Source organism: Oncorhynchus mykiss, chromosome 25 (genome assembly GCF_057628025.1).
Source record: "Oncorhynchus mykiss isolate SJ-2025 chromosome 25, ASM5762802v1, whole genome shotgun sequence".
Taxonomy (NCBI): Eukaryota; Metazoa; Chordata; class Actinopteri; order Salmoniformes; family Salmonidae; genus Oncorhynchus; species Oncorhynchus mykiss.
The window spans coordinates 67,283,007-67,295,072 of NC_143046.1; the positions used below are offsets into that span (position 1 = coordinate 67,283,007).

Below are 12,066 nucleotides of genomic sequence, written 5' to 3' on the forward strand. Positions count from 1 at the left end.
ACAGCTGGGCCTGCATGGCACCCTGCCACACAGAGGGAGAGGGAGACTGTTCAGTCAATTTAAGGAAAATTCAAAATTTTTGTTGTCCACTATTCACATGAAATTGTTGTCCATTTTTCTGTCTATCTATACACCCCTATACACTCCTCCACCAATAACAGCGGCTGAGGAAGCCATTGGATCAGGATGGGCCCAGATTAGCAGGGTCTATTTCATCTCGGCAGTAATGGCCTGTCGAACAGTGGAATCAGAGGTCACTGGGGATCGCTGCTAGGCTCGGGCTCTGAGAGGAGGAGGCTCTTTAGACTGCTGATGGGGAGGGAGTCACTGAGCCCGTTTGGCTTGAGACTGCCTGTATTGGAAGCTTACTGTCTCTCCTTCTCCACATCACCCTCTTCCTCTCCCTGGGAAGCAGTCGCTATCGGTCGGGCCATGGGGTTGGGGGTTTAAAGGTGGTAGGTCCCCTCATTACTGACACTCAGTGTCAATGGCCCTGGACACATGATACCCCTGAGAGTGCCTAATTACCTGACCAGGACATACAGCAGCATGCTTATCCCTTAACCAGGGACTCAACCAGGGACATCAGTGGTCATAACAGCCTGCTGCATTGGAGAGCAGGTTGCCTGAGTCGCTCTCCTGGGGTAATGCTCTCTGACATATATGTGTTAGGGTGAGCTGTTTATTCTGGTTACACCCCCAACGAGAGCTCCTCCGCTCCTCGAACCTGCTGCCACTTGATTCTAAAACCTGACACCAGCATTGACTTAATCTATGACAGGGTTGTGGATGAGCTGTCCAGATAGGCTTACTGCCTAAGTGTGTGAAGTACTTTAGTCTTTCTGGATGATGTCACACAGGTACATCTCTCTTGTACGTGTTGAGTTCCTGTCCTGTCACATGCTGTCGTTAGTCTTTCTGCTCCGTCAGGTGCGTGACAAGAATCTGCGCTCGGGGCGCAAACTGAAATGAGCCGTCTCTCATCACGCACTTCAGCAATCATAACCCTGACTTGTACACGTACAAGAGGCCCTTGCTGTCCCATCATGATGGACAATTTTTTCTGGTACTTTTACCCTCTTTTTTTCTCCTCAATTTTGTGATATCCAATTGGTAGATACAGTCTTGTCCCATTGCTGCAACTCCCATACTGACTCGGGAGAAGCAAAGGTCGAGAGCCATGCGTCCTCTGAAACACGACCCTGCCAAGCCACACTGCTTCTTAACACAATGCTCGCTTAACCCGGAAGCCAGCCGCACCAATGTGTCAGAGGAAACACTGTCCAGCTGGCGACCGAAGTCAGCTTGCCTGTGCCCGGCCCGCCACCAGGAGTAGCTAGAGCAAGATGGGACAAGGACATCCCGGGCGGTCAAACCCTCCCATAACCCAGGCGACCCTGGGCCAATTATGCACCGCCTCATGGGTATCCCGGTTGCAGCCGGCTACGACACAGCCTGGGATCGAACCCGGACCATGATGAACTTTCAACACAGCGGAAATGCCTTCCTAGATAAGCATGTTCAATGCTTAGTCTTATATATCCATGGATATCAGGAACAACATAACATGGATGTCGGGCGTCTAATAAGTTTGTGGTTATTAATAATAACAGGCGAGCACAAATGGCTCTCTGAGATATAGTCAATGAGTTATTCCCTTGGGATTAAAAACAACCATGTGGTGATTGTGGTGATCATGACAAGCTTATAGTGTCAGTGCTTGTATGAGGTATAGCCTTACTGCCGGAGGTGCCTGTGTTCATCTGAATGTATGCCGCTGCATGTTGATGTATAGCACTCGCATGTCAGCTATGTATATACAGCACATTCGGAAAGTATTCAGACCCGTTGACTTTTTCCACATTTTTTTTTTTTTACATTGCAGCATTTTTCTAAAATGCATTAAAAAAAAATGTAAGTCATCAATCTACACACACTACCCCATAATGACAAAGTGAAAACAGATACATTTTACAAATGTATTAAAGATGAAAAACAGAAATACCTTATTTACATAAGTATTCAGACCCTTTGCCATGTGACTCGAAATTGAGCTGAGGTGCATCCTGTTTCCATTGATCATGCTTGAGATTTTTCTACAACTTGATTTGAGTCCACCCGTTGTAAATTCAATTGATTGAAAATTATTTGGAAAGACACACCTGTCTATATACGGTCCCACAGTTTACAGTGCGTGTCAGAGCAAAAACCAAGACATGAGGTCAAAGGAAAGCCATGAGATCAAATGAATTGTCCTTAGAGTTCAGAGACAGGATTTTGTCGAGGCACAGATCTGGGGAAGAGTCCCGAAAAATGTCTGCAGCATTGAATGTCTGCAAGAACACGGTGGCCTCCATCATTCTTAAATGGAAGAAGTTTGGAACCACCAAGACTCTTCCTAGAGATGGCCGCCAAACTGAGCAATCGGGGGAGAAGGGCTTTGGTCAGGGAGTTTACCAAGAATCCGATGGTAACTCTGACAGAACTCCAGAGTTCCTCTGTGGCGATTGGAGAACCTTCCAGAAGGACAACCATCTCTGCAGCACTCCACCAATCAGGCCAGAAATAAATGTCACATGACAGCCCGCTTGGAGTTTGCCAAACGGCACTTAAAGGACTCTCAGACCATGAGAAACAAGATTCTCTGGTCTGAGATTAAACTCTTTGGCCTGAATGCCAAGTGTCACATCTGGAAGAAACCAGCCACCCTCCCTACAGTGAAGATTGGTGGTGGCAGCATCATGCTGTGGGGATGTTTTACAACGACAGGTCAAGGGAAAGATGAACAGAGCAAATTACAGAGAGATCCTTGGTGAAAACCTGCTCCAGAGCACTCAGGACCTCAGACTGGGGCGAACGGTCACCTTCCAACAGGACTATGACCCTAAGCACACAGCCAAGACAATGCAGGAGTGGCTTCTCTGAATGTTCTTGAGAGCCCAGCCAGAGGCTGGACTTGAACCCGATCAAGCATCTCTGGAGAGACCTGAAAATAGCTGTGCAGCGAGGCTCTCACCCACCCTGACAGAACTTTAGAGGATCTGCAGAGAAGAATGGGAGAAACTCCCCAAATACAGGTGTGCCAAGCTTGTAGCGTCATACCCAAGAAGACTCTAGGCTTTAAACGGTGCCAAAGGCGCTTCAACAAAGTACTGAGTAAAGGGTCTGAATACTTCATTTTTAAATATGTTTCTTTTTTCTTTTATACATTAGCAAAAAAAATCTAAAATCCTGTTTTTGCTTTGTCATTATGAGATTTTGTGTGTAAATTGATGAATAAAAAAAATAGTTTAATACATTTTAGAATACGTAACAAAATGTGGAAAAAGTCGAGGGGTCTGAATACTTTTTGAATGCACTGTAAATAGTTCAGCTGTCTACCTCCTTTGACAGATGGCATACACTGGAGAGCCTACACTTTATAAGAAGATTGTAAATTATGTTGTTTTAATTATCAAACATGAATCGAGGGCAAACACTGAGCGAGTAAATATGCAGAGGGACTGGTTGGTGTTGACAAAATATATCCTGTCAAGCGGCATACCGTGTTTGACTTCAGGTTGCTGGTTACCCAGTGGATGTGTCACCAGGATGAATGTGAAGGGAAACTACAGGCTTAACTCTACCATTTGTTCAAACAGGTTCTTGTACACTTTCACTGATCAGTGTACAGTTTGATATAGTAGTGATTTAGGGTGAGGATTAACCCTGTGTTGTTATGGAGACCCTAGTAGGAACCGTGCTTTTTATTATGGGCTGCCAGGGTAATCAGTGGACTTTGTCAGCACTCCCTCTGCTGGACCAAAGAGAGAGAGATCACTGTTTTATTTTCATCTGAACCCCACTACCCCCTATCCCCCTACTACCTGTCTCTCTCTCCCCAGGCCAGCACTCCAAGAGCAGCCTGGGACCTGCCTCATCACCCATAGTCATTACCACTCCTGGGGCCAGGCTGAGGAAGCTTCCTTCTGCGTCTGACTCATACCCCAGTTGGCATGCAGCGCTGCAGACAGGCTCTGCTTTGTTGCCCCTCTACATCTCAACCTGTAACATACTTTCACACAGCAAGATTCATGGGCCTATCAGAGAAAAGTGTCCACTGTAGTATTTCACTGCTTATGGTTTGTGTGTAGATGTGTAGGTTTCTTTTGTTGTTGGGGGTTAAATATTTATTTTCCTGTTTAAGTCAAGCTGTGCGTTAAGTTGTTCACACATGGCAAATTAGCTGCTGATGTACAGTAACACTCATTCCAGGGTTTTTCTTTATTTTTACTATGTTCTACATTGTAGAAAATTAGTGAAGACATCAAAACGATGAAATGACACATATGGAATCTTGTAGTAACCCAAAAAGTGCTAAACAAATTAAAATGTATTTGAGATTCTTCAAAGTAGCTGCCCTTTGCCTTGGTTACAGCTTTTCATGTGTTTAACACTTTTGTGGTTCCTACATTGCATATATGTTATTTAATAGTTTTGATGTCTTCACTGTTTTTCTAAAATGTAGGAAATAATACAAAATAAAGAAAAACCCTTGAATGGGAGTAAATGGACTGGAAGAGAGGTGTGGAGGACCAGTAGTGGTGGTTAACCCTTGAGGCCCACTCATTGCTAATGCTCTTTCTGTCTCTCTGTCCCTCTGTAGGCACAAGGTCTGATGGAGGAGGCAGAGAGGGACATCCCTGGCCCTACCATGGCCCCTGTCCCCAGCTCCCGCTGTCACCTGACACCCAGCCGACAGAATAGCCCCGTCCAGCTGGGACAGTGTGCCGTCGGCCCCCCTGGCCCCACCTCCACATCCACCTCCACTCAGAGCGCATCTGCGGCGGCCGCCTTCTTCATCAGGTAAGCAGCGTCCACAGTACACACAACCCCCCCTTTCACTGAAATCACACCTGAAGAGAGAGTCTGACAAAGGGCTGAGAGTGATGATGATTAGGGTCTGCTGTGCTGTATTGTGGTGGCTTTAGGGTGTGTGTGGTTGGCTACCTCTGTATGGCATGCTGTTGTGGAAGGGATCTGTGTGGAGACTTGTCTTTACACACTAAGGTCATGGTTCATTGCTGCACTACACTCTTAGAAACAAAGGTTCCATCTAGAACCCTAAAGGGTTCTTCCACTGTGCCCATAGGAGAACCCTTTGAGTTCCATGTAGAACCCTTTCCATAGAGTTCTACCTGTAACCAAAAAGTGTTCTCCCATGGGGACAGCCGAAGAACCCTTTTGGAACCCTTTTTTCGAGGAGTGTAGAGTCTAGCGTGATGTGGACCTAATCCATGAAGATGTTGTCCTTGCCATTGTTGAATTATGGCATACATTAGGCTGTGCTGGAACGCTGTGTGGAGAATAGACTGTGAGCATACTTTAGGCTGTGCTGGAACGCTGTGTGGAGAATAGACTGTGAGCATACTTTAGGCTGTGCTGGAACGCTGTGTGGAGAATAGACTGTGAGCATACTTTAGGCTGTGCTGGAACGCTGTGTGGAGAATAGACTGTGAGCATACATTAGGCTGTGCTGGAACGCTGTGTGGAGAATAGACTGTGAGCATACATTAGGCTGTGCTGGAACGCTGTGTGGAGAATAGACTGTGAGCATACATTAGGCTGTGCTGGAACGCTGTGTGGAGAATAGACTGTGAGCATACATTTAGCTAGGCGCCAGTGCCCGTGAATGGATAATGGTATTATATAATGTTATACATGTAAAGACGGTGTCTCACAAAGGGGCTTAGGTTCAAGCACATAGTTTGTACTATTGTGCTTTTCTTTAGTATGTACACCTGTGTACACTGTATGTACACACAGTATGTACACACAGTATGTATGTACACCTGTGTTTTTTGTTGTTTGGTTCCATTAAAAGTTTCTAGTGCAGTTTGTTGTAGTAACATATTAATGTAACTTGTATTTAGTGTTGATCTTGTGTACATTCAGAATGAGTTGCTCCATTTAGCTATGGCAATGCTAATGCTCTGGAGGATATGTGTGCCTCCGCTGGGGGTACAGACAGCTCTCCATAGGCTGCTCTAATGCGGTAGGATGTCATTGCTAGAGTCTCAGGCAGATTGGTCGGTGTGTACATTCCCTGTACAGCCTCGACTCCCCAAGGAGCTGTGTGACATAATTAATTTTATCCTGAGGGAAGCTGGGTAAGGATGATCTATTGGGTTGTTAGAGCATTGCACCCTGGGAGGCAGAACCCTGGGAGGCAGAGAAGACAGGAGAGGGGGACTTTGTGAAGTGTGACGATGACATTCAGAGGGAACAGGGAAGGAGCTTGGCTTTCTCCAAACTCTCAGATGAGCTCCCCTCGCCAACCTTAGTGGGGTCAAAGTATAAGACCGGGACCATGGGGCCTCTCCCTTGGCAAGGAGGATATTCCAAATGCTCTTCTAAATGTGTCACTTCCTGTACGTTTCACTTCCTGTGAGATACTTGGCGGGTCAAGCGTGAACAACAGTGAGTTGTGACCTAGATGTGGACAGGGTTAATTTCAGAGGCTGATTTATTATTTCTACTGTTTTCTTTGGACGGGTGCTCAAAAAGAGAGGGCTGGACAAGCCGTGCTGTGTGTGTCTCTCAGTAAGGGAGGGGGACTTGTTTTTTCCCGTCAGTCGCGTCCTGGTGGGACAGGAGGGGAGGTGGTGGAAGCAGTGAAGGGTTCCACCTTTCATTTCATCCCAGAGATACTTCCCTGCCAGGAATGTGTGTTGTTTGACTTGGCGAGGAGAAGGATGGTGATGACGGGGCCCGGACAGCTTTAAACAGCATCACATTCCACAGATTCAGATACAGGGCGGTGGACGGCTGGGCGGTAGGCGGTGAGATGCACTGGGCTAGACTGGAAGCACACCCACTTCCTCAGGTACTGCAGCTGTTGCCTCCACAAGCACCTGCACTGCTTTAAGCACTAGAATGTAAGCCTCCATCATCATCGTCATTCATCATCATTGTCATCACCGGCATCGTCATCTTTACTCTAGCATCAGGGTCAGTGTGCAGGCTAGGGTTGTGTTCCACCACTGCTGATTGCAGTAACAGTGTTTTAGTTCTCAGAGGTCAGCAAGCACAACTGTGTTTAACAAATCTCCTTCTTCTCACTCTCACTCTCTTCCATTGACATTTGAATGAACAAATTAGCCCTTCATCTTTTGGGGCTGATTGAAAACATATTTGTGATTAATATTCCTTTTTGTCCTCTAAAGATACAATTAGTGAAATCCATGTGAAAGTGCTGAGAGGCCAGGATATTTGAGCAGAATAACCAAACAATGGTTGCTCCTGTCTGGAGTGTAGAATGCTCCACAGACACTTGTCTGACATTCAGGAAAGCTGTCCAACTCACAGATGACATTTTAATTAGAATGCAATTAGGTAGATGCTGAGGGAAAAGAGGAGACTGAGAAAGAGGGAAGGAGAGAGAGAATACCACTTCCTCTTAGTGATTGCCTCTGGTGCAGATAATTAATTTTTTAACTCAAGCATTCAACATTATTTTAAACTTGTCTGGTCCATTAAAAAAGCATTTGATTATAAATGTTCATTTGACAACCCAGAAACTCCAACTACCATTACTCTCAGTGTTGTCATCTGCTGGGAGACTCAGTTAAGCTGAGTGTTCTCTCATGTGGCTCCCCTACTCCCTGCCCAGGGAAAATGGTTTAGGTTGGGTCTCCTCTCCATAATGTCTCTGATCATTATGTAGGCAGGAAATGGGCCTCGATATGAATTCAACAATTGAAGCTGAACTATTACTCTCCTTTTACTACGCTGTCATTACTGGTTGCTGATTGCTCATCAAAACTCTTCTAAGCTTTCATTTTTCTATTTATTTTTTCATTCATAAATCTGTTATTTTCTCAATCTCACCATCATTCATGAAGAATGGTGTCTTATAGCTTCAGTAGGGAGCCATTTTTCACAATGTAAAGGTATTGTTCAATGCTTTGGTCAAAGCAAATAAGCATACAACATGTAGTTTAGTATTGACATTTTACAATCCCCATTCAACTCTTGCTGTCACCCATTATTTTCCCCCTATCAACCAGTGTGCTGAAACAAAGATTGGCCCGGGTCAATAATGAGCAATTGGCTATTAGATGGACCATAAAATAGCCTCTAGACGGGAGGGGTTAAAGGTCAGGGTCTGTCCAAGCAGAGTGGTCAGTGTGTGTGTTTCAGTATACAGAGGGAGGATGAAGGGGGTAGGGAAGTGCTGGGAGGCGGGAGGAGAAGAGAGGAGGAGGAGGAGGAGGGAAGGGAGGAGGATGGGGGTGCTCATTCAGCTTACTAGCGTGTTGAATACTGATTGCTTTGTGACGGAGCATGTGATTAGTGTATTGACACAGCGTTTAGTAATGAGAGCAGGCAGTGTTCCCAGCAGGGGCTCTGGCTGCTCGACTAAATGACGTGTCCACTGCCGACACACCGTCCACCCTGCTCATCCCTCTGTTCTATTAACACCTGATGATTGGGAATGAGGTGTGTTTCTATCCCTTGGGACCCATGAGGGGAAGGGGAAAAAGAGAGGGAGAGGGAAGGGAATGCTAACCGCAGAGCAGTTCTTCTCAATGCTCGGAACAACTTTTTCTGTTCTGAGTAAGAGAGGAGAGCAAACCTTAAAGCTAAGAGGAGTGTTTGCAGTGTCCAGGGACAGGCGGGTTCAGGGTAGGGGCGTGGGGCAGGGAGAACAGCTGTTAGCAGGAATGTGGCCCTGGAGCAGTGTCCTCACAGGAGGAAGTGTCGTTACGGCCCTGTGCAGCCCTGGAGCTGCTGCTGCCCAGGTGAGTGTGTGTGTGTACTGCAGTAATCACTGTGATTGTGGGTTGGGAAGGCATTCTCCTGTAATTGCAGGAGAACAGTCCAGCTTCTCCCCAGACAAGGCCTGCCTAGTCTTTGTGTCTGAAGTATTGTGTGCTGCTTCATCACTGAGACTGTGCAAAGTAACCATAGAAACAACTCCCCATGACTAACATGAAAGCTGGCCAATTAATGTGAATAAATATGCCTGAGGCACGCTAATCAACATTTTTGGAGCTCTCCATACAAATATCTTAATCAAAGTTTTGTTGCAACAACATCCCCTTGAAAGCTGTAGACCCGGCTGCAATTCATGAATGTAGAACCAGGTGATTGTCACTGTAGAGATGTTTCTCTCTCTCTCTCTCTCTCTTTCTCTTTCTCTTTCTCTTTCTCTTTCTCTTTCTCTTTCTCTTTCTCTTTCTCTTTCTCTTTCTCTTTCTCTTTCTCTTTCTCTTTCTCTTTCTCTTTCTCTCTCTCTTTCTCTCTCTCTTTCTCTCTCTCTTTCTCTCTCTTTCTCTTTCTCTTTGTTTGTGTGCCAGTGGCCTTTTTCCCGTGTGATTGTTATTGGAGTTGGGGTTGCGTTGGTGTAGTGGTGGGTGTGGGTTTGTGTGGGGGTGGTATAGTGTTGGGGTGGTATAGTGGTGGGGGAGGGGGTGGCTTGAGGTGGTGGGGGGTGGAATAGTGGTGGGTTGGTGTAGTGGTTGAGGTTGGGGGCAGGAACGTGGGGATGAAGTGTACCATGGGCCACACACACTCCACTTCGACTAGAGGAGATAGGAGAGACAGGGAGACTGTGAGGCTGGATATAGAAGGGAAATGCAGTGTTTATTTGTCTGGCTGTGTTGTGAGTGACAGGGGAGATCTGTGTCAGGGATATATTGTCTGATAGATGAATGCTGAGTGGAGGGAGCTGTGGAGCGTCTCTGCTCTGGGCTGGGCCAGGGGATAAAGGGACTGAGTGGATGCAGGCAGGGAGAGTGGAGTGCTGCCGAGAGCCTCACACACTCACACACACACCGTCAGCATGCTTGGGGTGATGCTCCAGACCACCGGTTTCAGGAGGAGGAGGTCAGAACCTGTGGAGGGGAACGCTGGACACCTCACCACCATGGGACTCAAGTAAGTCACACACACCCCAACCCAGGGCTGGAGGAGATACACAACTTAGTTTGATGGGCGATGCAGCTGCCGTGTTTGGGTGTGTTTATACTCCTGCTGCTGATTGTGCTGCAGTCAGTGTGTAGTGTTGATGTTGTGGTGGAGTTGTTCTGTGTGATCCCTGAAGGTGACAGGGTAATGGTTTTGTCGAGCTTCACAAAGATGGGTGTTTCTAGCGATGGGAGAATGTGAGCAGAATGCTTAGTCAGGAGAGAACACCATTGAAATGCAAGTTAAGACTCTAGCTTTATTCTGAGGAGGGTAAGCAGAGTGGAGTTGCAAAGTTAACACTAGCTTCTGTGTTCAGCATAGCCTGACTGGCAGGAATTCATTTATCCATACCTTTAGTTGGTTTTGTTTTTTGGGAGACATAGAATCTAAAAAAGATCCTGAATAGATCAACAGAAGCGCTGGTGGGTTGATGGGTGGTGAGTGGGTTGGTGAGGGTTTGGTGGGTGGGTGGTGGTTAGGCTGTGCCATGCTATTGGTCTCTTTGCTGCTATTCCATTGAGACTTACCCCCTCACCAGTGTTTTAGGTTCATGTAGGCTCTAGTGTTACTGTGTTTCCATCAGGACTAAAGACTTGTGAGACGCATAATTAACAACTTCTGCATCATTCAAGACTGTTGTTTTGTGAGAAGGTCTTAAAATTCACAGTTAGACATTGTTATGTATTGTAAATGCCAGCTGAAAGTACCCAGGACCTTGCCTTGGCTCCAAGTCTACACCTGTTGTATTCGGCACATGTGACCAATAAAATTAGATTAGATTTTGATTAGACCAGGTCTACCGGAGCCATGGCCCAGTGAGACACGGGGGCCAGCCCAGGCGTAAATCCTCAGTGGAAATAAAGCATTTGTTTACTCTGGGTTAAAACACCAGCTGTTATTTCCCTGTCATAATCAGGCTTGCTGGGGCTAATGTCTGGAGAGCAGAGCAGCGGTAGCAGCAGCAGCTGAGGCAGGGGAAGGGCTCTGGCAGTGTAACCTCCAGATAAGGCCAGGTGTGAAAAGCTATCAGGGGCCTGTCTAGCATCATCAGTGGGGAGGTGTTGATGGAGATTCAGCCTAGACCCACCGCCTCAGGGATCTGCAGCAGGCCACCAGGCAGGCCCCTTCCTTTTCTTGGGGGGCCTACTATCACCACTAGCAATAACCAGGTGGATCACCCCACATCCCTTCTACCCCAATATCACAGACTCCACCCCCTGCCTATAGCCCACACCCCCACCCACCTCTCAGCTCCTCCCTCAGACCCCCTTCTTCTGTTATACCCAACATGGTACTGTATATGGAATGGGTCAGATGATAGATCCCCTCAATTGCCCATTTCACTTTTTTAGTCAGTTAGGTTGAACTCAACAGAAAATGCCAATGAAGTAATTTATCCAGTTTTGCTAAGTTTGTTTAATTGATTTAGTATTGGCAGCTGTAGATACTGTAGTTTTGGTTATTGGTTTCTTGGAAGAAATTGGAGGGATTGTAAGTCATCTTAGAAGAGCCTGAGTGTATCCATATTGCAGACCCTTCCTCTCAAGCCAATCCCGTATACTTCATCTGGCTGTCCTGGGCAGTGTAGTGCAGTCTGCTGCACAGTATAGATAGTGCCACCTCATCAGACCACCACTGCTGTGGTATAGACTGGCACTGCCCTCCCCTGGACATGCCCATCTCTAAGGATAAGATGCTGCTGTGACCCCTGGGTATCTGTGGGAAGGCCTGTGTTGTGACAGTCATGGTGGAGGCGGTTGTGGCCTGCATGGTTAGCATACACAGAGAGAGGATTGGTGGGGAGGGACAGGGATGGGAGTGATAGCCCCGAGGAGAGTGCTGACTGGAACCGTGTCCAGTCCCCCTAAACACCTGAGTCAGGAAGTCTGGCTGGCCTGGCCCACTTGCATAGCAGGGGGGATGTTTGCTGGAGCTGACAAAAGGCTGAAACGCTGACTCTAAGCGCTGGCTAACACTGGGCCATAGAGTCAGCCCTGTGGGGCAGTGGTTGGGCTGTGACCGATTCCTTTCACGCAGGGGGAAACGAGGGGATGTTAGAGGGAGACCCACTACGTCCTGTGTGCCTGTCACCTGACATGACAGTGCCTTTGTCTC

The 12,066-nt window shown here is 47.0% G+C and overlaps 1 protein-coding gene across 3 annotated transcripts in view; it reads left to right on the top strand.

Annotated features, from left to right (window-relative positions):
• Positions 1-12,066, top strand: part of LOC110505582 (kinesin-like protein KIF26A) — a 99,198-nt gene that overhangs the window by 47,412 nt on the left and 39,720 nt on the right. For all 3 annotated transcript variants that reach the window (XM_090220814.1, XM_036962476.2, XM_036962477.2), the window contains one exon: positions 4,646-4,845. In XM_090220814.1, the coding sequence (XP_090076940.1) occupies positions 4,646-4,845 (200 nt within the window). The remainder of the gene's footprint in view (positions 1-4,645; positions 4,846-12,066) is intronic.